At 41.9% G+C, this 25,210-nt stretch overlaps 1 protein-coding gene across 2 annotated transcripts; it reads right to left on the reverse strand.

The window, feature by feature from the left end:
* Positions 1 to 5,136: 5,136 nt before the first annotated feature.
* TMEM248 (transmembrane protein 248) lies at positions 5,137 to 24,969 on the reverse strand. 2 transcript variants are annotated; one of them, XM_048824351.2, is made up of 8 exons: positions 24,690 to 24,969; positions 21,080 to 21,353; positions 15,237 to 15,413; positions 13,915 to 14,200; positions 12,404 to 12,554; positions 10,284 to 10,467; positions 9,112 to 9,255; positions 5,137 to 7,872 (listed from the first exon to the last, which is right to left on the reverse strand). In XM_048824351.2, exons 3-8 carry the CDS (start codon positions 15,393 to 15,395, stop codon positions 7,852 to 7,854), a joined length of 945 nt encoding a protein of 314 aa, XP_048680308.1. In that variant the 5' UTR covers positions 15,396 to 15,413; positions 21,080 to 21,353; positions 24,690 to 24,969; the 3' UTR covers positions 5,137 to 7,851. The 2 variants fall into 2 exon arrangements, with proteins under 2 accessions (XP_048680308.1, XP_048680307.1); XM_048824350.2 differs by lacking the exon at positions 21,080 to 21,353 and having other exon boundaries at positions 24,690 to 24,968.
* Between the last annotated feature and the right edge of the window lie 241 nt (positions 24,970 to 25,210).

Below are 25,210 nucleotides of genomic sequence, written 5' to 3' on the forward strand. Positions count from 1 at the left end.
CTTTCAGAGCAGAGAGGCTCAATGGCAGGCAGCTCACACAGGTGCTGCTCAATTAGTGCCCTCCCCGTCAGGCAGACCTAGGTGCAATCAGAGGTTATCACCCGCACCTGGGAAAGATGCCATGTCAGTCTAACCAGCAGGTGCCATGGGCCTTGATTAGCACGTGTTGAACTGCTGCTCTGAGACTCAGAGGTGCTGCCCAGAGTGGTAATGTGACTGTTCAGACTGAGCGAGGCCCCAAATCGCTCTGCGAGAGCATCTGTGTCTTTTTATAGAGCCTGGGGAACCCAGACAAACTGCCAAGGGCCACGTACACGGGCTGGGATCTTCTAACGTGCTCAGCGCTGGCCTAACTGCTGCTCCCAACTGAAACCAACGGCTCGAGCCCCCTGGGAACAGACCGAGGCCACTGCTGGCTGCTGTCGAAAATCCCACCCAGGCTTTTTAGCTGTGGTCCCTGCAGTAGGTTGATGACAGCTGGGGTAACTAGAGATCTACACCTCTAGGGCCAGGTCTTCAGCTCTGTTGAGGCCCTTCTATTATCTCATACACCACCCTGTTTTAGGCCCCAGGGTAGTGCAGATGGCTTGGGAACCCCTGAAACGAGCTGCTCCTTGCTTGGCAGGACAGTCAGTGGAATATTCCACTGACTGTCCTGCCAAGCAAGTCAGTGGAAAATATTATTTTCTGTGGCGAGTACGCTGATGCCTAGCAGGGCCAGGAGCAAGGGACTGTGAAGAGGACTCAAAGCCCCCTTCCCCCTGGACTTGTTCTGACTGCAGCTCAGACAGTCCAGAGAACCTGAGCCTAAGTCTGTAGTACCTAGCCTTCCTAGGGCCACAGATTTGAAGAGCTAGGGCTGACACAGGAGTGGGGGGGCTCTGGGATGAGACAGATACAAGGACCTAAGAGACTGGGGTTTCCCCCAGGTGTTTAGCCAAAATTCCATTGTAGCTACAGCATGCTTGGACCACCTTCCACGTCAGCAGCGGCTACATCACAACGGTAAGGCAGGGGATTCCTCTCTGGGATGTGCCTTGGGAGGAAAGGGTCCCTAGAGATCTCACCCTTCCAGGGCAATAGAAAGCTCAAGCACAGCCCAATGCAACTCCTCCATCTCCTCTTCAAAAAGCAGTGCTAAGCGATGTCCAGCAGGTACTCTTCAAAGGGGCAGTAGCTCAGTCCACAGCAAAACTGGTCCACAACTTTGTTCATGCCACCCACTATTGGTTCAGATTTACAGTTCAGCCTAGTCTGTCACTTGGTTGAGCAGGGTGCATGAGTCACGGTACGAAGGCTAATACTAGCTGACAGCACAGGTGAAATAGGGCCCCAGGCCTCAGACAGCGGTGATACTATTAATGTCTCCTGCGCAAACACTTCTACATAAGAGGTCTCTGCAAAGTAGCACTTTTATTAAGTGGGAAGCACGGTGGGCCAAAGGATTACACAGACTAGACATCATAAAACCAGCTGATAGAGTCTGAAAGTGTAGTAAGACCCCCACCTTCACCCTACCTTCCTGTGCCTCAGTTTCCCCATCCGCAAAACAGGGACAATGATGCTTAGACAGCTTGGTAAAGTTGTTTGAGCTCCATAGATGAACAGTACTCTAAAGCCAAAGCATTATTAAAGATATGCAGCATAGCTGAGGTTAACAAGTGCAAGGTGCATAATTCCACCTTGCTCTTTTATAGCACTTCCTAGTCATAGGTCTCAAAGCACTGTTCAAAAGTCTGTATCATTATCCCTATTTTACAGATGGGAAACTGAGGCACAGAACAGTGAAGTGACTTGCCCAAGGTCATGCAGCTGGTCACTGGCAGAGCCAGCAATAGGCCCCAAATCTCCTGAGGCCCAGTCCTGTACACTATGCACTAGGCCCTGCAGAGCCTGTGGACAAGAGATCACAACTGATATTACTTTGGTTTGAATTGTAATCCAGATTTAGACACCTAAATTGGAGGCCTGTTTTTTCAGAGGTGCTGCATGGAAGCTGCAGGTCGGGTCTCAGGACATCTGGAAAAGCTGCCTAATTTCAGGTCCCCAAGTTTGAAGGGTTTAAACCCTTCCCTATGGCATTCAACCCTTCAGTCTTAGTTGATTTGCTTGTCCTTTTAGGCCACTCTATGAACACAGTCTTTATGAAGTCTACAGCCCAGCCCCCTAAAACAATCTGAACATCAGCAAGTGCAAATGGATCTGCTGATGTGCAATTGCGAGGAGACTGTTTCTATGAAAATTGTGCCATGACAGGGATGCAGAAGGCATTTGCTAAAAAACACCCTGTTGTAAAGAGGGTCATGGTCCTGGGCTCCAGTTTTCACAAAAGTATCAAAATAGTGGGGGTAAAATATTTGATCATGGAAACGTCATGGCTGGTGGCAGATGGTGCGTCTCATTCACGGGTGGAACAGCTAGCTAATGGTTGCTGTAATCGGATGGCAAACAGGGTGTTGGCATTGTTTCCAGATGTGCAAGCTTTACGGGATTTCTCGCTGCTCCTAGTGGGGTTTCTTATAAAAACATTCATAGCCTGGACATGGCATCTGGGTTAATTTCTTACAAAATGAATCCCTTTTGGATCCGGCTTCCTCTACCTGTCCTGCTCCAGAGGGAGTCCTGTTGACTATCAAGAGCAGTGGAAGATGCTCCCCACCTGATCAAGATGCTTAATCCAGTATATACCAGAAGGAGGTAGCTCAAGGATCTATGTTAAAATTCTGCCTCTCTTATGTACTGAAACAAACCATCCTTACAATAGACCAGATTAAACCATGGGTTACGTATTTTCAAATGCTTACCGAGAAATACAGCCCCCTGCTGCCCTTCCAAGGTTACACAAATGTATTATACGGCGCTGTTTGCAGACCAAATCTATTTTTCAGGAAGCATAAGCATTGCCAGGAAATTCAGAGCGTAAACTCGCTTGTTTGCCAACCGGTATTGCTTCCTCCTTTGGCTATAAAAGTATGTTTGTTTAAAGGGAAAACAAATGAATACGTGTCCTAGAGTCTTGCTTCCTCCACTTCGCCAGCCTTGGGACAAAGGATTTAGCATGGGCTGAGGGAGAAGATCTTTTTGTTACAACAGGAGCCAGCATAGCGCTAGATGAGGTAAGTGTTAGCGCTACAAGCGAGGACAGCTACCCTACACCACCTAGGTACCCCCGAGCCTGCTAGCTCTAGGAAAACATTCTTTTAGGGCCTTGAGGGGGTCCTGCTACAGATAGCAGACCTTCCTCTCCATGAGACTGATGATGGCCCAGCCACTTAACATTCACTTTTAAACAATACAGAGAGGTTACATCCGCTGATAGCTTCCGTGCAGAAGAAGCTAGAGCAAGACAGCTTTTTGCGCCCCACTCAAGGGGGATGGGCTTTCTTGTGCTCGTCAAACATCGAGTGCCTGGGCTGTGATTGATTGCATGGCGTCCCTTTTGCCCTCCACTGCTGCCCTAGTGTGAGGCCCAGGCGAACCATGAGGTGCTGTTCAGTCTTCCTCTGCACCAGACACAGAAACGAGGGTGTAGCAACTGGCTCCAGGCAGAATGAACTAGTTCTTCTCTGCTCCATACCTTTATATACCAACAGTAACCAACTGACACAGCCAATTACATCCTTCCCTCAAGTTCCCTGGATCCATGCTGGGGGCAACATCTCATTCAGTTAAATAATTTAGGCCATGCCTGTGGCAAGGAGGCCTCTCTTCAGCATTCAGTTACGTAAGCCGCTCACTGCATAGCGATGGAGATTACTGCAGGGAAAGAACAAGCCCCCGTCTGATTCGCTTCATTTCAACTTTTAGCCAGATCAGCATTTCCCCATCCTCCACCTCCAATATTGGCCTTATTTATAATGGCCTAGGACAGTGGTTCTCAAATTTATCTGAGAGCACTCCCCTTCTGTGAGTCTGCAGTACTCTACACACACAGCGCTGCTGCCCCACAAAGTACATATACCAATTTAAAACAAAACATGCAAACTTCCACTAAACGTTCGAAAGAGTAAGGCATTGATTGAAACAAAGTCAACGATCCATTGTAATAAGAGCTGAAGCAAAACCGTGATTGTGCTCGATGCTCACAATTAAATGTGCACACTGTCATAGCAAAACAGATGAATGTACGGATGGCAATGACTTTGTATTATGCTATGCCAGCTTAAAAGAAATCCATTAAAATGGACAGCGCCATCTGGGGACCTGGAGGAATTAGCTTTGCTGGTGATTTATTGCTGTGGGTAAAATGCGTGGGTTAATCCCCCAAAGCTTCTCACATCCTCCCCAGAATACATTCCGTGCTACCCCCAGTTTGAAAACCTCTGGCATAAGACAAGTGACCTGGAAAGAGTATAGCAAAAAGCTGCAAAAACATTTATATACGTGCAAAAACTTAGAGGCAAGCTTGGGTGAAGGGACTAGACAAAATGCTCATGAATGGTATCGTTTGGAGTCGAGGTTTACATTGCTGTTCCCGCCCGCCAAACAGCAAGCCCGTGTGCTCGCGTATGGCGTGAGAACCAGAAAGCGAAAGTGACAAGAGGGAAAATGACCATTTTGCCTTCACTGTCCACACTGTTAGAGATCTGAAAAGGAAGCAATCTACAGTGCTACAGGAAAACATAGCCAAGGAGATTAACTTTTAAAGGGAAACGGTCAAGACAAAAAATATTCTTACTGAGGCGTGAAATTGTCCTGTTTTGCACTGTCTCAAAGGTAACTGAAGCTATTTTCTACTCCTTCCCCCACCAGGCATTTCTCATCTTAGCCCTCATTACCTTTTCAGAGCGGAAATCTGTACTGCATTGATGAAGCATGCCGATCTACCTTTAACTGCACAGCAGGATACCGGAGCTTCAAGCACAAGGAGAAATATCTGGGTTAAATGGGTTTAAGTGTCATGAGTGCTGCATTTTATCATGCTGGACATCAAAACAACTGTCTCCTCCTGCACGACACACATTTTTACTTTTTTTTTTTTAAAGTCTAAACTGAAGTGTTTATTGGAGCATACGCACAAGATAGGGTTTGAAATTCCAGACTACTGTGCACTGTCAAAACAAATTCCCTTGTGTTGCACACAACCTAAAGAGAGGATTTATGAAACGTCCACAAGGAATTGGTAAAAAAAAAGACAACGGAATAAACTTTTTTTTTATTCTGCAAAGCAATATGCACATCTTACAAACACAAAATTAATATAGGAGAGAAGTGTCATTACCAAATCTGCTATTAACCATCATGCAACAATACAAGTGAAATGTGTTTTTTTTTTTAAAAAAAAATACCATCTTAACCCTACATCACCTGCAGAGGAAGGCTGTAAACCAAGGCTCAGACTTTCTATGTAATGCCAAAGAAAAATGCAACAGAAATGGCAGCTTTCTAACAACAAGAAAACACTTACAAATAGAATCAAAACTGATTCAAGTCATAGTTAAAAAGAAAAAGAAAACAAAAAGGAAAGATCAATATGATCTGAACAACCACTTTAATATTAAGTTTTTACCCTTCTGCTTGGCTGCATTTAATTTTTGTATATTGTGCCTAGGTACAATCCAATACTCGTAAGTATGATAAAGTCTTAGCCTACTGGGTGACCTCACCTGTGTGCTGCAATACCTAGGTACAAAGGGGTAAGTTAAGAATGAAAAATATGCCCTTAATGCTAATCTCCTTGCATTTGTGGGTTGCAATCTGAGCTTAATGTTTATTTGCAGTGCAGTTGTTTGTGGGGTTTGACTATGTATTTTTGAAGCTGGCCCCTCTAATTACCAAAACCACCTCCTATAAAAAACCTGTTCCCCCAACACATCCAATTGTGTTTTTCTTTCTAGGTAGTTCTGTTTGGTGCTTTTGGGGTTTGACGTTAGTTTGCTGAACTAGAGCATTGATTTTGGATTTATTTCAAGTATCTTTACATGATGTAAGTGTTCTCGGGGCATTTTCCGGTACTGACTGTACCAGCACTAAGCTCCTTCCGCAGTTATCCATTCTGAACCACCCCTCAGTCAGTTTCAAAGACGAGTACTAAATAAAAGGTTGGGAATGCATAAGTTAGGAGCAGTAGAATAGAATTTCACTTTAAGCTTTCTACATATTTTTATTTAGTAAATTTACTGCTTCGTTGGTGGAGTTTTACTAGTGAACAGTAGCTTCAACTGAAGATCAGAAGCCTTAGTTATTTCATTTATGGATTTCAAACTAAACGGCTGTCTCTAAAGTTTAATCTTAAGGTATCTGGAGAAAACACATTTTAGTGAAATAACCAATATGCTGTGTACAGCGATCACAATTATATGAGGAACTATTTTCTGAAGAAAAGTGATTTTATACAATATATAAGATGGTCTGCAGAACACAGCAATGTGCAATCAACAGTGTCTAGACAGAGAGGATTTTATGCCAACATATCAGCGATTACAGTCTTTGAATTGGATTTATGGTTTCATGTATCACATGGCAGTGTGAAACGTATCAAAGAAAAATGTATACACCCACATTTAGAATTGCGCTACCTGACAGGAAAGCTGAAAAATGACATGAAGGGTCATTAAGGCAACCAGTGAGATTTTAAAAGCTGTGGTGGAAGTGTCTACAGGAAACTTCTGTCTTACGAGAATTAAAAAGATAACTGGAGGACAGGCTGGAAGGAGACGGAATAAGCCAGAAATGGGAAAAAACCCACAGAACAAAAGCACTCCAAGAAATCAAGTCTGCTCTGATTTTAACAATGGACACAAAGACCAATACAAATTTCTCAGGCAAGGTTTCCCTCAACTTATTCACAACAGGACTAGCCCACTAGTTGTCATCTTCCCCTCAGAAGACAACAGTAGATAAAAATTGGACAAAGCTAATAAAAATATGTCATTTTCAGCTGCCCTTGAGAGATGTATGGAAGGTCCAACATGAAGCACTTACAATGGTCTTTAAGTTACTATATCTTCCTTTTCCCTTTGTTATTTGCACTTGACCAGGCTCCATGGAGCCACAACTGACTATTAATAGAATGCATCCTTTTTTTTTTAAATCCACTTTTTAGACAGGTTATAAAAAGCTATTTTATACCAAGGAAGTTGCTGATTTGAAGGCTGTGGAGCAGAGGCAAAGTAAGTGGAAAACTTTCCATACAACCCCAATGCAGATCACTGCTCTGCCATTCCAGCAGGCCCCATGAAAAGTGAATCTTAGCACTTTACAATAGAAAGGATTTTAAAATAAGACTTTGCCTTTTTTATTAAATTCTGGATAAAAGCACAAGTTTGTCCTAACTACAGCAATATTAAAATGTGAATATGTATTTCTCTTAAAAAAAAATCTAGAAATGTTGATATCTTTTCTTGCAAGCAAGGAGAAAATGGAAAAAAGTATTAAGCCACATACACACACTGAATTTATGTAGTAGATCAGTGGCTTTGGAAATGCAATATTATATCAAAGATGCATACTGTTTCAAACACGCTGTACATATCATTGGGCAAAAACGAAGGGTTTGTATTGTTTGAGACATTTGGAAAGGCATCTTAACCTGCCCAGATGCAGCTAGACAAAAATATCTTGCTCTGACTACGTGATCCTTATCACTACACACATCTATTATCTACACAAACATTCAGCTATGTCCACAGGTAAAGATTTAAAGATTCTCGCCACACCACTGTGCGGAACAAGTGCGTCATCTGAATATACTTTTATAAATATGTACAAATCAATTACAGGCACTTGAAATGTCTTTGGTTGGAATAAACCAACATTGCAAGATAACGTATTCACAAAGTCTTAAGACCCAGTCTGGGTTCAGCAGGCAATGATTATGGTTCTCAGCCATTTTCAGTAAAAGGAGATGGATTATGCTTCTGACAAAGCAACCTGGAAGTAAAACAAAAAAAATTACAGAATTAAGAGCTTGTGTATAATTGAAATCAACTCTATTTGCATATTACTTATCTCTATGCAGCTAGGACGTCTGTCATTGCCATTCTGAGGACTCCAGGTTGGAAAGACCACCAAAATATATCTGAAGATATTTTGTAATTGGTATTTATCAAATATTCAAAGATATTCAACTCTTGGTAGGAAGTTTCCCTAATAATGAAGGATAGTACATTGTAGCTTCTTGTTACATAGTTAAATACATCCATACTTAATCCATTAAGCGAAGTGAATGTGTGTATGCGTATATATAATTAGTCTAACTGCCCTTAAACCAACATCAGTATTAATTTTCGTTAATGCTGATTACAACCATTAGAACTAGCTGTGATAGCAATATTTTAATAAATGTATGCTATCTTCTTGTAATAAGAGAATTTAAGACTATTTCAAGCTGCGTAAGACATACTTGATATATGCCAAAGTGCAAATAATATACGGTGTTGTAAATACAGTTTACTTGATGTTACATGTTAGAGGTATTAAAAAACCCCAAATCACTTCTGCATTTACTGAAGTGCAACTAGTACCCTACACTTACAGAATAAGAATCTCTAATTGAAGGATCTACCAGCACTATAGACATACGTACTTGTTAAGTTTCTGAGCACCCGCAGGGCATAGAGGACTATTCTATGCCTTGCAAACAGGAGGCAAAACAGAGGCACAAAGCATTAAGTGATTTGTTCAAGGTCTTAGTGCCAGTGGCTGAGATACAAGAGACTCCAGTAGTCATGATTCTCAATCCTCTGCTTTAGCCACAGATTATACACCCTACTCTTAATCAAGGCATTTAATTGCTGAATGGAATCTTCTGCCTTGTTTCTCCACTACGTCCATGGGCTGGATTATAAAGGCAGAGAACAAGGCACCTTTTACAGTGCCATTATTTACTGTCCTCCAATGAGATACTAGGTTGGGACAGAAGCGAATCATCATTGTATACCAATTAAATAATGACAGGTTTCAGAGTAACAGCCGTGTTAGTCTGTATTCGCAAAAAGAAAAGGAGTACTTGTGGCACCTTAGAGACTAACCAATTTGAGCATGAGCTTTCGTGAGCTCCTTTTCTTTTTTCAATTAAATAATGTAAACTTTGTATATAAAAGGGATCTTTTCTAATTTCCACCCCCCGCCCCCCATCAATGCTGTATGTATTATCTTAAGTAAACTTACTTTTTCAGGGCAGAATTCTGTATTGCTTTGCCTCAGTTTGCTTGGTCTACCTTTAATAACTGCATAGCAGAACATTGTAATCACCATCACAAAAAGAAAATAACTGGTATGCATGAGATGCAAGTTTATTAGTGAGCGATCATCCTGCACAGAGAAATAAAACCATTTACTGATTCTGTACATAGAGAAGGCATTTGACATTCAAGCAATGTTTAGCAGATTAGCAAAGAAGCCACTTTCCCAACCTTGTTTCTTCTCAATACAAAGGATTTCCTCTACATTGTTAATGCAGAACTTCTGAAAGTTGAAGGTAGTAAGGGAGCTCTAAGTTTTGGCAGTTAAGGATAACTTACACATTTTCCTAACATTATTTAATTTGCACTAGTGACTGCATTTTAACAACATTCATTACACTACTCTTGCACTTCTCTATAAAACAGTGGCACCTTTAATCAGAGGATTTCAAATTATAAATCTTTAATTAAAGAAGCTGTTAGGCATATTGAGATATATGGAGATCACCACTGAAATGCAGCCATCTCTGACATAGCTACGGCAACTATTTAAGACAGACAAGGTGGGTGACATACTCTCTTTTATTGGACCAACTACTGGAGGTGAAAGACAAGCTTTAAAGCGACACAGAGCTCTCCTGCAGATCTGGGAAAGGTACTGTGTCTCACAGCTAAATACAAGGTGAAAGATTGTTTAGCATAAAAAGTTAACACGTATTTTAAGAGACCATTCAAGGTGAAGTGGCCTGTTAATGCCTCTGCAATCATAGGACAAAAAGGGGTTAGTGGGTTACACGCTGTAATAAGCCATAAATCCAGTGTCTTTATTAAGACCATGATTTTTAGCGTCTAGCTAAGATATGAATTTAAGCTCTCAGGCATGTCTTTTGAAGGTGTTGTGCAGGTTCCCCAGACCTGAAGAAAAACCTCTGTAGCTTGAAAACTTGTCTCTCTCACCAACAGAAGTTGATATCTTTTGTTAGACCACCTCACCCACCTTGTCACTCTAATATCTTGAGACTAACATGGCTACACCACCACTGCAAGCAACTATTTAAGAATGCAGTGCTATGCAACTCTTAGGTCAGCAAGAGAAGACTACCTTATTCAGTTAAATGGACAGGAGGTATTCAGTCAGAATAGAGCATTGGCACTTACATCTGGAACTATGACAGTTAATTTGGGATTTAAAGCATGATAGACTTTTCCAATGGCTCCTTTGTAACACCAGAAAGGGTTATAATCTTGTGCATATTTTGTATTTGAGTCCCTGGCTGTAGTGAAGATCTTGTACCAGAGGGTAGCATTGCTGTACGTCTCAGGAACACAATGCGGTGGCTGACTGAGGATAAAAAAAACAAAAACAAACAAACAAGCAGATGAATTGCCATTTTCAGTGTCCTGTATGGCTGACTTTCAGAACATAGTAAGGGTCATTCTCTCTTTGAACAGTGTAAACAGTGTATTGTTTTTATTCAGGATCATCCCTAGTGTAATGGCAAAATATAATGCTAAAGGAAAAGAAAATCTAGAACCGATAGCAACATTAAACTTTCATTGCAATCTGTTTCAAAAAGTCAAACCCCCTATCATTTAACGAGAGGAGTATGTACTAGGTTTCAAAAAAACTTCTGATATTTTTAATACAGCTTTCAGGTGAACCCACCCCAAGCTCTAGAAGGGAAGGGGGATAAAGAACAAGAACTTGGTGTGCCTGATCCACAGGTGTGTAGAGAAGACAAGGGGAAAGTTTGTTACCATCAGGAACCAAGTAGTGTGGCATTTGCCTCACCTAACACTCCGCCTGCTTTGGATTTTACTGTTTTGAGGGTGTGCTTTTGTTAACTGAAGGATTCCATCCAAAGAACAGATACAGTGCAGGCAGTGGTAACGTTAGCTTCCCGGCGCTGACCTGGCAATGCCACCTCAATGCAAGAGAGGCATTCACTCGCCAATGCCTATTCAGCCTTGTCCTATTGACACAGTTGTTGAAGTGGGGGGAAGTCAATCATGATACCTTCTTTGTGAACACCCTTCTACTGCTGAAGAGACTGATACAGACCAGTTGCCAGAAAGAATCAACTTTTGGTCACCAATGATCTGAGCTTTGATCAAGCTACCTACTTAGAGATAATAAATAATATGACCACCTAGCTTTTAGATAGCACTTAAAGGATCTATATGCCATCCCAATCCCCTGAACCATCTGTTTCCCCATGGTATATCACTTTAGCTGTATTCATTGTTCCATTTAAAGAAGGTTTTCAGAAAACATTTCTCTCTCTTACAACAACCGCAGTTTGCTTATGCTGAAGACAATCAGCATCATTTCTGAGAGGCTTTAAAGTAGACATGACTCAGGCTAAGTTGGCTCTGAACTGGCCCTTTTCAGCAAGTTAGGGATGCAGAAGTCCGGAAAGCCCTTGAATACTTTTGCACTTTTAAAACCAAAGTGATGCTATTTTGAAATGAAGGAAAAATTGATATTAGGACATCAAGTACTAAAATGAAACTTTGCAGGTGAACACAACTAGGAACAGCCATACCTGAGGGGGGAGGGATAGCTCAGTGGTTTGAGCATTGGCCTGCTAAACCCAGGGTTGTGAGTTCAATTTTTGAGGGGGCCATTTAGAGATTTGGGGAAAAAATTGGGGGTTGGACTAGATGACCTCCTGAGGTCCCTTCCAACCCTGATATTCTACGATTCTATGATCAGACCAGTAATCTACCCAGCCCTGTATCCTCTCTTTGAGGGTAGCTAAAACCAGACAGTTCAGAGAATGGTGTAAGAACCCTGCAGTAGACATATGTGGAATAATCTGACCCCAAATAAGTCTCATCCTGGTCTCTAATAGTTAGAAACTGGTTTAAACTTGAAACACAAGGTGTAAATATCCTTCCAACATGAGAGTCATTATTAAACAGTTGTAACTTTATCTAGATAGTTTCAAAACTATGAGTTCTATAGTTCCTGTCCACATTCCCTGGATTGTGGCTAGAACTCCACCAGCACACAATAACGGGAGGCGGGGAGGGAGAAAAGAAAGAGAGAGATGGAGCTAAACAACATCCAGGGAAACTCTACTGTGTTAGTAAGGTCACCAAATGTCTTTTCAAAACAAACTAGACTTTATACTACTAAAGAGAGAATGTATCACTTACTTCCAAAGTCAATGTTAGAGAGTCATGGGGAGCATAAGAAAAGCATCCAAAGCATTAAGAGAGTAGTGGGTACAGCTGAGGTAACCCTAAAAACAAATAATTATAAAGGCACTTACACTGTGACAGGAAACACATTGCTGGCTGCTGAGACAGTCATACAGGTTGTAAATACCACCTGCTCACAGTGACCATGGAGAACACAGTCATCTGAATTCCAAGCAGCAGGCAGGGTGAACGTAATATTTATCTCCTCGTGAGATTCTCTGCCTTTTAGAAAGAAAGAAATTGTTGGTATGATGAGAGCAGTAACAGCAACAAGTACTAGGAAAAGGCGTGTGGTCGTTTGTATTTTTGTGGACACACAGCTTTGTGGCCATCATTGCGGGAAGCAAAGAAATATCTGGAAAATTACAGACTCCTATTTCCCCTCCTGCCCCAAACCACCCATTTATTAGCACTGATGACAGTTTTGGACCTGGTCCCATGACCATTGGGCCTTTACAAGCTTTTGAATTTAGAAAACCTCTCTATAATTGTGCATAATCCGGCCACTGTCTGCAACAATTTTATCAGTAATTACATCTTAGAATTTTAGCCCTTCCCCTCCTAAAACCTTAGTTCATCATCTGCTTTTTCTGCAGTTTAATTTTTACTATAGAGAAATCCATGCAGATATAACTGCTGAAAAGCGCCTTAATATGCACAACCTCATCAATAGATAAAACTATAAGAGATAAGATTAAACCGCTGGGTTCTCCAAAGGATAAAACTGTAGGTCCCCAGGGATAAACCAGATTTGATATGCAGATTAAAACCAGGTGGTTTGATCAACAGAAGTTACACAATATCGTTCAGGAAAGAGTAGAGAAAGTTGCTGTAAGCAAGAGAGATTTTCAGTTGTGGCATGTGTTTGCTATAGGATATTTCAGGTGCAAGCCACCCTGATGTTATAGCACCACTGTAAAATTAAACATGCTGAACTTCAACTCTGAACAGTTCCTGTAAACCACTTTACAAAGTCTCCACAACCCACTGACTTGTCTGTCTGGCCAGGCAAGCCAACAGAATAGGTTAGGATTCTTTCATCATCTTAGCATCACTGGAAAGTTTTACGATCGTTCCTTCTTTTCAGCAGCTTTATCCTGAACGAGTTTGTATTTTAGATTTTAAATCAACAAGAGGTTTTCAGTTAACGTACAGCTGGATCATTGATGCAGAAGGATTCACCACCACCAAAACCGACGGACTGATCAGCAGCACTCAAGTGTACCCTGCATAAGCAAGAAGCAGCTTTTCCAGTTCAGAAATTTGTTTTGAAAATACTTTCAAACGAATGTGACTGTGCTGCTAGATCTTTTTTAGACTGCAAAGTAGTGTGTATACATCTGACTGTACATACATCTTCCCTATTACCCCAAATACAGGGAAAAGTTACTCTTTGCCAAAAAGGAGAGAGACAGGCTCATGATTGTGAAGTACTGACAAAAATTTTAGCAATGCACATAATGTCTAAGCCAATGATTCATTTCTTTAGTGACTAGCTAGATTTTTATATTCCTTCTTCAGACATTTGTAATATTAGAAGTGTAATTATTATTCACTCTTGGAACAATCAAATTTTGCATACCTGAGAGTCCAATCTGATGCCCCAAAATTGTGGAACTTAGGTGTGTGACATTACGGGAATACCCGCCAAATGGTTTGAGTGGGTCCAGTGTCAGAGTGATTGTCACAGAGATGTTTACTGGACCAGAGTCCTCAAGAGTCTGTGGAGATTGTGTAGAAGATCTGGCTTGTCCACTAGTCACTGTACTTTCTGGAGTTGTGGTATCATTGATGAGATGTTTTAAGGTTTCATTCTCTGATGTACAGAAGTCCAAATCATTAAACCTCAAGAGGAAAGTATTCCAGTCCTTTAAAAAGCGAGACAAAAATCTAGATTAGATGACAGATTAGATTAGCAAAATTATTCAGTACTGTCACTTCTTCAAAGAGCAGTTCAGATTTTTAATATCTAGTTTTAAATCTATATTATTCCATGTCACCAAGACAATCTGAATCCTACCCTCCATTGAAGTAAGCGGCAACACTCTCAATAGGAGAAATATCTGATGCTTGTGTTTGTTTGTTTTTATAAATCAAATGCCAATTCTGACTCCCACTTCACCCCACTGATCAATTACTCATTTTCAAAGCTATAAAGAGCATGGTAGAATAATACTCTCCTCAGAGCCACAAATGAAATTAATAACGTTGGTGTACTTACATTAACTTTGTTTTAGTGAGGAGCCCTGGTCTCTCTCATACAGAGAGCTCCCAATGAAGTTTAGCTCACATACTTATCAAAATGCACTCAAACTATGGAACAGTTTTGCAAGGTAACTTAAAACAAAGATCAGAAGAAGTTCCATGAATCAAGCCATTTGTTAGAACAGAATAAAGGTTAGCAGTTGCAGGGGGGAGTGTTACAAACACATTCTCCTAATGAGAGAGCATTAATTCCGCCTCCCGCCCCCCCCCGTCAAATTAATTGTATCGAGATTATTCCTTGCAAGGTAAATGACTGCTTCTAGATTAGAGATTAAAATACAGTAATGCAAATGAAAACAATCAGGTCCTGTGCACTAGCACAGGAGAAAACATACAAACTGTTAAAATGAAAGTTATGTATGACTGTTAAATAAGCATAGGTTTCAGAGTAGCAGCCGTGTTAGTCTGTATTCGCAAAAAGAAAAAGGAGGACTTGTGGCACCTTAGAGGCCAACCAATTTATTTGAGCATAAGCTTTCGTGAGCTGAAGCTCACGAAAGCTTATGCTCAAATAAATTGGTTGGCCTCTAAGGTGCCACAAGTCCTCCTTTTCTTTTTGTTAAATAAGCATGTCCCATCACAAAAGCCAGGAAGTGTGTTACTGCAGGATGTCAGTGTACATATCTTATTATACCATACCTCTGTCATTTCCGGTGACTTGATCTCCTTGATTTTAAAGAAATAACCCAGTGTCAGAAAAGCTATTGCCATAGCGCTTACACTGATCATAAAGACCACAAGAGGAGGGCGACTGCTGATGTAAACCTTCAGATTCTCCAAAGGGTTTATGTTGAACATTATTCTGATTAGATCCACCTGAAAATGGAGAGCATTAGAACAGAGTGACACATAGGAAGAACATGATTTTTTCCAAGAGATAATTTAAGTCAATCAATCAACAGAAAAATGTGGTTGCGGATTAAACAAATCTAAAAAAATTCCTCAAAAGGTGCCAGATTTTGTTCTCCCAACCACTACAATTTCCAGAAAGAATGGAATTAAAAGAAAGATGCCATAGCTTTTAACAGTATCAAACACGCTTCCTATTACTGACAGCCAATTAGAATCAGTGGTCCATACAGTTCTTTATTTTATTTCCTTGACTAGTCACCCAGCATAGCATACACAGCTGTATTTGGATTCCATAAGAACAGTATTTGAATTAATAAGATTATAATGGAAATGTAGTTTCAATGAAGCCCACAGATAAGGTCTGCAAATTTCCAGTTAAGTTATTATACTTCCAAACTTAAGACAAAAGCCTTTAAAAGCCATTTTAAGACCCAGCTGTACCAAGTGTGAAATAGATGATGGCACTTTATAAGTGAGAATTATTCAATGTAGCTGCAAAGTACTGTTCCACTTTGAAAAGCGATCTGGTTAGAGAAAAGCCTCATGAAGTTATGCATTTGGATCTTGACCAAATCTGATCAGTTTATCAATAAACCAATGTTTTTTCTAACCATCGGATGTGCAAACTGGGATCTGAGACTCAGGCTGCAACACTTCCAGCTGACACGTCAACTAAAGTCCTGTTATCAGAAACTCCATTTACTGAGTGAGCCAGAAGATTCATCTCTCCGTTCGTTCTCCAGCATGAAAAGAAGTACAAACTTACTTGAGTCAGTAAATTAAGCAGATAGGACTGTGAACACACAGAGTGACACTTAAAATGCTGCATCAGTACAATTGCACCAATGCAGCTGCATTGCTGTAGCACGAACGTGAAGACACTCCTACGCTGACAGGAGAGCTTCTCCCATCAGCATAGTCAATCCACCTCCCTGAGAGGCAGTAGCTATGCTGACAGGAGAAGTCTCCTGTCGACATAGCACTGTCTGCATGGCGGGGGGGGTTTAGGTAGGTATAACAACATCACCCAGGAGGGTGGATTTTCCAGACACCTCTGCAATGTAGTTACACTGAGATAGGCCAGGTCTACTCTACAGACCTAAGTCTACTGCAGGGGTAGTCAATTTTTGTCAAGATCCAAATTTCTTAGTCAAGGTCCAGACTCCAGAGAAGATAACAATAATACGTAAATAAAAAGATTTCAGGGTTTGTTCAAAAGCGTATAGCAGTCCGGGTTTGGCCCATGGCCGTGATCTGCCTATTGACTACCCTTGGTCTACTGAGTTGAAGCAGACTTTCCATTTAATCCTATTGATTCTCCATTTCTTTTGAGTTTTCCTGTCTTTCCATTATGCAAGTGAAGGGGATTAAGGTCTATTGGAATTACTCACCCCCACCCAAAAAGAAAACAATGCAGTCAAGTATTAAAGTGCAGCTCTGAGGCTCTACTTCAGAAACTGCGCAAGCAGAGAACACCACAAGCAATCCTGTTTCCTTCATTTGCTTTACCTGTAGTCATGCTAAAATATCTTAATCCTTAGAGTACACAGAAGGAAAGGAAAGGACTTTTGTCTAGAAACCTGTGCTGCCCATCCGAATTTTGAGCAATTGAAAGATGCAAACCAAGCATCTCAAGAGCATAGCACTTTAATGGTTATGACTCAGCAATCCAGGACTAAAACAAGATCCATCTCTTGGGAATTTTCATTAAGTCAGGGATTCTGCTCCCTGCAAGTTTGTGTGCCTTGTGCTCTCTTGTTAGAAGCACACGGTACGTATGATCCATACAATAACTGCAGCTTTTCACATCAGTATTCCTAATATTTTACTGGCCTACACTTTTCGTCATCAGTTTCTTCTAAGAAGAAAAAATCACTTTGCTCCAATGGAGACAGAAAAGTTCAGTGAGGAGATTATTGCATTCCTCCAAACATGGCAGACTTTAACATACAATCTCTCTCTCTCTTTTCCTTGGTACAACTTTTTAAAACAGGGTTCATTTCAGAGTGCAGGATCGTATCCTGGGTGCACAATCTTGGTCCACTAACTGATTTCTATCCACTACCCAAAGACTAAGGTAACCAGCACCATTGTGCCAACAATGATCAGTAGCAGCACTACAAGCATCTAATGGTAAAAATCCTGTGTGTGGGTGGGCGGGGGGAGAGGGATATAGGAAAGAGCTAGAGAGAAGGAAGTGGGAGAAAAAAGGAAAGAAGAGGTAGAAAGAAGAGAAAGCGTATCCTACCAGAGCCCACACTTCTCAAAGACACACAGCGCTACTGCTAGAAAAGCTAATTAAGGTGTCAAGAAAAGGCAGGTGCAATAGGGGAGGGCTGAATTGCCTCAGATAAGAAAATTAATTGGGTATGACCCAATTCTAAAGTTCTGTCTCCTATCTTGTCACTGGCAGGACAGGATTCCATTTCAGCAAATTTCTGAAATTTTTTTTAAACTAGGGTTCATCACAAATGTCAGTCTAGAAACACTGGAGACATGTTGAGATGGAAACAGAGCAAAACAAAAACCAAGAGCAGAGTTGTATTCAACGTTTCCTTCCAAATTTTCTTATTAAAAAAACCCACCCAGCAAGAGGCAAGGTTTATTACAGCATTTAATCAAAGCTGAATGTTACCCAGGAGCAAATACAGTATTGCAGCTTACTGTAAATTTAAGGGACCGTCAGCAATTTCATTAGAATTCTGGTTTCCCCAGGGGTTTCTTTTCAGTCAGCCACCAAAATGGATGTGCTAAAACTCATTAAAACAAAATCTGCCCAAATATTTTTTGTTGCTAAAAGAGCACCAGCTTTTCTGAGGACTTGTTGCCAAACATCCTCCTAGAACAGTAGTTCCCAAACTGGGGTTTGTGAACCCCTGGGGGTTCGCGAAATGTTACAGGGGGTTCTCACGAAAAAGTTCCCTAGTGGCAGACAGAGCTGCCCCTAGGAACACCGGGCAGCACGGGGACAGCAGCCCACAGCCCCTGGAATTCCAAGTGCTAAGCGGATCAAAGCAAGGATATCTATCACACTGAGGAGATTTAAACTTCAGACTCCTTATAAGAAATAAGAAATAATAAGAAAGGGAGGTGGATATTTTTTTTCCGTTTTAAAAATTAAATAGGCAGCTAGTGCTGTTTTTTAAATTATTATGAAGAACAAGTTTAAGCTTTGTTGTAACATGCGTTGTTTGCCTGGACTGCTGAAGACCTGAATGCTTGTGTAGGAGGAACGATTTAAGTTGGCTTCTTAAATACCTTCATGCTGTTTCACATCTGATACTCCTTGATGAAACCTAGGAGCCTTGTCCTATAACAGACTTATTCAAAGTGATACAAGCTATGAAAGTGAGATCTTGAAAGAGTGTTGCCATTTTCATAATGTAATAAAAATAATGTAATGATAAATAATAATAATAAATAGTGTGTAAAAAGCATATCATAAAAACAAATTTTATATGTCCAAGATCAATGCTTTTATAATTTATACTCAGGTAAAGGAGAAAATCCCTGGAAATATTCATTTTTAAGAGCAGGTTCACAAGACTTGAAATGGGTTCACAGGTTGTTAAAGTTTGGAAACCAAACTGTCCTAGAACTTTGAAAACAGTCAGGAAGTGTTACAGGATGCTATTTCCAAAGGATAACAGGCCCTTTGAGTATTTACAACAAAACCTGTGGGTGGTTAATATCAGAGGTGAGGAGAAAACCAGCAATTGTACGTGCTCAGTGTATCAAGACTCCTTCATATACAAATCCGTAGTAACTTAGGAATGATTCCACACTCCTGATTGAAACTATGGAGCACAGCACCTAAGCACAACTAATTTTTTCAGTGAGGAGTCCTTGTGGCATCTTGGAGACTAACAAATGTATTTGGGCATAAGCTTTTGTGGGCTAGAACCCACTTCATCGAATGCCTGGAGTGGAAAATACAGTAGAGAGGTATAAATACACAGCATACGAAAAGATGGGAGTTGCCTTACCAAGTGTGTGTGTGGGGGGGGGGGGGGGGGGGGGGGGGGGGGAAGTCAGTGCTAATGAGCCAATTCAATTAAGGACTTTTGTAGTACTAATGAGGCCAATGTAATCAAGGTGGCCCATTTCAAACAGGTTTCAGAGTAGCAGCCGTGTTAGTCTGTATCCATAAAAAGAAAAGGAGGACTTGTGGCACCTTAGAGACTCTAAGGTGCCACAAGTACTCCTTTCCATTTCAAACAGTTAACAAGAAGGTATGTATCAGCAGGGGAAAATTAGTTTTTGCACTGACCCATCCACTCCCAGTCTTTATTCAGGCTTAATTTGATGGTGTCCAGTTTGCAAATTAATTCCAATTCTGCAGTTTCTCGCTGGAGTCAGACTAACATGGCTACCGCTCTGAAACCTGTAAATTTTCAGTGTCCAAATATTTCTGCCACAGACCAATATATTTATATGCATTTCCATCGCCATGAGACTTTTTATGAGTGGGTGTAACCTACTGGTTCAGGCAGGGACTGGGCATCAGAACTCCTGAGTCATATTTACATCTCTTTAGAAAAAGGGCATCAGAACCTCTAAAAAAAGGAGGACTTGTGGCACCTCCGAAACTAACAAATTTCTTTGAGCATAAGTTTTCGTAAGCTACAGCTCACTTCATCGGATGCACGAAAGCTTATGCTCAAATAAATGTGTTAGTCTCTAAGGTGCCACAAGTCCTCCTTTTCTTTTTGTGGATACAGACTAACACGGCTGCTACTCTGAAACCTATCAGAACCTCTGTTTTGCTACCAATTCTAGTTCTGTTCTGCATCTGTCACTGGCTTGCTGTGTGACCTTGGGAGAAAGTCCCTAACTTCATTACATGAATTTTACAAATGATTAATCTGAGGAACGGAACTACCTCAAGGCATTCATGAGGCTTAATTCAAAACACAGAGCCTCACAGGAACTGTGCTAGAAATGTGCAAAGTGACAGCATCAGGTTTCTTTTTTTTAAGCTAATAAAGTTTAAAGAGAGGCTCCAATGGCAGGTGAATGCACAGTCCTTGACTTCTCTCCACTATGCCTAAACCTTGCAGGATTAAGGATACGCATACTATTCTGCAATCTACATACTATCTCAAGTACAACCGGATAAGTAAAAATTTTCAGTCCAGAACTTCTGCCTTGGATCCAAATCACTTGGCTTTTGTCAATACCTACATACACTCTAGACAAAAAACTGTATTAAAATTGAGTTAAGTTACTAATATGCACTCTCCACCTTAAGGACACACACAAAAGTTACAGGGATGTTGTAGTTAACCCAAAGCCAGGCAGGCATTATAAAGATAAAATCCCAAAGGATCAGCAACATACACTGCCTGTTGCAATTGCTACGTATACTAGTGGCTTCTACAGTGCTACTCTGGAGACTGATTAATTTCAAGACAATCATTCATTTTAATAATTCTGAACCTAAAGGCACTGGAATGCTGAACAAAAAACCACCAATAAGTAAGGTAAGTCTCCAAACTGACATACAAATTGATTTACTGCAGCAATGAAAGCAGGTTATAAATTATCAACATTCCCTCTTCCTATGGGAATTTCAGAACTACTTCTTGCTACACTAAGAAAATATGAAATTGAGAGAAAAAAGTTTTTACCTATTAATTTGTGTAGTTTTCTTATTTTCTCTTTCACCACTGATTTTAATGGGAGAAAACTAAGAATTTAAGAGTTCACAGATGTTTTTATTCATCCTGTTGGAATCAGATCAGCTCCCAGCTGAATGGCTTCAAAACTTGTCCCAGTAACAGACAGCAAGCTGCCTGGCAGAGGTGTCCCAAGAGCCTTACTTCAAGGCTCTGACATTGACTGTAAATTTTCCAGTGCCCAGCCCTTTCTGACCTTCAAGTTACCCTCCCACTCTTCTGTGTCCTGGATTTAAAAAAAGAATAATACAAAAGGAAACAAAGAAAAACACTAAATTACATCCATCTTTTTCACAAAGTAAAGAACAAGACCAGGAATCAAGACTTGTTGAGTAAGACCTATGGATTTAAAAACCTAATTACACCACCAGCTAAGATCTTTACATCACAACAGCCAAATATAAACAGACATTTTGTTTTATTAGCAGCTTAAAGTGCAGCTCAGCATTCAGAAGAGATGTTTCCATATCTCCAGTTGCACAGTTAATCTCAGCCCTTTCTAGGCTCTTCCCATGTTTCCTTATTTTCATGAATCACTGAGTGTCTTTACGATATTAATGGAAACTAGTAGTACTTCTGCAAAACATGCATTTCCAAAATGTGACACACACACACACACACACCCCCGTTAGTAATTTATGGCTAGATTTCACACTGGCCCATGTCAAGTTACATTTGCTAGCTGATCTGCACAGTTTTGTTAAAAATTACTATGGGTCCAATTATAGTATCAGACCCACCAATGCAGATTTCAATGGATGTCTATGTGGAAGTGGGGGGAGGGTGTCCACGCAAGTAGATCCAACTGCAGAAACTGAACCTATATTTGCAGAGTGCAACAAAAAGCAGGTTTGCCATAGGGTATTTAGGGAAAGCAAAAACAAAACTTAAAGAAACTTCAAACTTGCAAAGAAACAAGGAGGTGGGTTTATGATCACTTACCTGCCCCTCTTATCTCTGCTATATTTAGGCATTCAGCATATAACCACATAAAGTGTTTGTTTAAAACATCAAACATCAAAAAAAAAACAACCAGTGGACAGTTGTGAAGGAAACGGAGGACACGGTGCAGCAAAAGAACAAAAAAAAAATAACTAAGGTGAAAAACTTGGAGAAAAAAAAAAGAGTCAAAGAAAGAGTACCTTTCATGTCTATATCCTGTTTCACGCAAAGGTCTCAAAACAAACTACAACTTAACTTTGTTAAACCTCAACTCCTAAATTAAGCAGGCAAATACTGTCTCCATTTTACAGATGGGTAATCTGTGGCAAAGAATAATGTATTGAAGGCTACAAAAAAGGTTAGTATGAGGAACAAAACCCAGGAATTGTGACTCTCAGTCCCATTTAATGCACTAGTCTGGCTGGTCCCCTAAACAGAACCTGCAGTACACAATTGTTTTGCAAGGAGAGCTAGGGTGGGGAGCAGCAGAACTGTGCCATCAAGAAATCCTATTAAGTGCTAGTTTACCCAACAGACCCCTAAAATTCTGTTTTATTTGCCCAGACATGTAAATGTTTAATTAAAAAAAGTCTCAACTCCTTTTAACAAAACAAAAAAATTGTAAGCTGCTCATATTGAAAAGGGGTCCAAAACTGCCAGAACACTCAGTGAATCACTAAAAATAGAGCCGCACTATCAAAGTACAATAATCGTTCAGTGGCAGGGGTATTTTTCAGATCCTGTCTGTTGCTGGATGCATCTGGCTTAGCCAGATAACACAGACGTCTGGTTGTTATTGTCTTCAGATGCATGTACATCTCTGATTTTTTTTTTTAAACTGCAGAAACAGTTTCCATTTTACATAGTTGATTAAAAAAAGAATTTAAAATGGAAAATGAGAATCACATTTCCCCAGCAACGATACCAATCCTCCAAGTCTTACTGAAAGCCTGTAAAGAACAGAACTCACCAGTGCCACCCTCTCAGAATGTGCCTCAAGAGACCATATCTAGAATCAGAGATGGTCTCCAAGGCCAATTCAATCCTCAGTCTGTATACCCTGTCTGCCAACAGAAGGTGCCAATTGATATGTGGACACATGCCCACTAGAAACTGGACTGAAACCATTTGGTCATTTCATATAGGCCAGTGAAAAGCGGTGAGATGGTGATGATATTTACTTACTATAGCAACCTAGCAATAAAAGGCTTAGTATCCATTTCACAATCCCCAGAATTTAACCTGTGGGGTTTTTTTTTTTAAATGCATTTAGGTTTTATTATGAAAGGCAGCCCTAAATTGTACACATCCAATTCTGAACTTTAAGCCACCTAACTTTTCAAAAGTTTGACAACGACCTGAAAAGCAACCCTACTTAGATTCATATCTGGACTTAGGACTTATTTACACAGGGAAATTTATAGGCACAATTATACAGCTTCAGTGATACCCGTATAATTCCAGGGTTATAATTATACTAGTAAAATTTCCTTAGGTAGGCAAGCCTTTAGAAACAAATTAAAAGAGGGGAGGAGTGGAGAAAGTTGTTTTGTAATTTAGTCCTTCCCTCTACATTCAGGAATGTTTCCCAGGGTATCCATAACTATGATTATGAGACATGGCTCAAATTCAAATCTATGTATCTAGCAGCCTTGTTTCAGATACATTATCTTTTGTAAGAAAATTCTGGCATACAGCAACATCTTCACTTGAATGAATTAACAGCAAAACAGTATAAATAGCATATGTGTAGTAAACAAAGTAAACTAATGACAAAATCACTCAGAATCTCAACCAGCTTTTGTGGCCATTCAAGTTATTCTTTTTACTAATCGATCACGAATCCGCAGAAGTAGTTCAAGCCTAAAATATGGAAATCAAGCTAAGATCAACCTAACCTTTATTTTCGTGATTTAAGGGCGACCTCAAAATACCAGGTAAATCAAGTCCTGATCATTAATCCCATTTCTGTAAATTATGCAGCGCAAATACATGGACATGGAGATTAACAGGCCTGAAGCCAGAGGCAGAGGAGACCTAGTCAGCTCATTCGGCCCGTGCTCGGGGATCGGCGGAGGATCCTCGTTACCAAATATTTTGCAGCGGCGACTCCTGCTCCAGGGCTGCACCGGGCCAGCGGAAGGCGGCCGTTACACAACAAGCCGCAGCGCTCAGGCGGACACCGGGGGGCCCCCGTTTGACACGGGGCCAAGCTCTGCCCCCGCGGAGCTGCGCAGGGGATGAAGAGCTACGGCCCCCTGCCCCGACCGGGCTGAGAATAAACGGCCGCCCCCCTCGGTGGGCAGCTGCCGGCTCGAATCTAGCCACAAACGAAGCGACTGTAAAATCGAGGCCCCCGAGCTGCGAAACCCCCAAACGCCCCACCCGCTTTTCTCTCGCCGCCGCCTCTCTCGGGGGGGACGGGGACAATTCACAGGAAGCGTTGGGACCAGGCGGCTCCCCTCCCATGCCAGCGGCCCGCCCGGCTCTCAGCGGCGGGGCGGGCGGCACGTGGGGGCGGCCCCGCCTCGCCTCGCCGGCCCCGCCCCGCCCGGCTCCCGGCCCCCGCCCCAGGGCGCAGCTCACCGCCAAGGCCCGCGCCCGCCTCGGCGTCTCTTACCGGCGGCGCAGGGCGAAGAAGCCCCCGGGCGGGGCGGAGCAGGGCGGGGCCCGGAGGCGGCGGCCGGGCTCACAGGCGGCGGGGCGGCTGGCCCTGCACCATTCTCCGGCCCTGCGGGAGGCTGTGGCCAGGCGGCTGCTCCGACGCCCTGCTCCGCCGGCCTCCCTCCCTCCCGTCCCGCGGCTTCCGGGGACGCAGCCGTCACGTCACCTCTCACCCCCAGCCAGCCGCGGACGGCGGCTCAGGGGGGACAAGATTCCCTGACGGCCAACAGGAACGCCGAGCCCAGCCCAGCCCCGCCGGCCTCCTTCCCCCTCGCTGGAAGGGGCGGGGCTTTGAGAGCTAGGGCAGCCCCGGTAGCGGGAGTGGAGAGGCAGAGGGAGGGGCTCCCCCAGTAGCTGGGGGGAGGGGACTCAGCCAGGGGGGCCCCCAAAGCTCCCCCAGTGGCTACCGGAGATGGGCTCAGCCAGGGTGGCCCCTAAAGCTCCCCCAGGGGCGAGTGGGGAGGGGGCTCAGCCAGG

The sequence above is a fragment of the Caretta caretta genome, chromosome 17 (assembly GCF_965140235.1).
Source record: "Caretta caretta isolate rCarCar2 chromosome 17, rCarCar1.hap1, whole genome shotgun sequence".
Taxonomy (NCBI): domain Eukaryota; kingdom Metazoa; phylum Chordata; order Testudines; family Cheloniidae; genus Caretta; species Caretta caretta.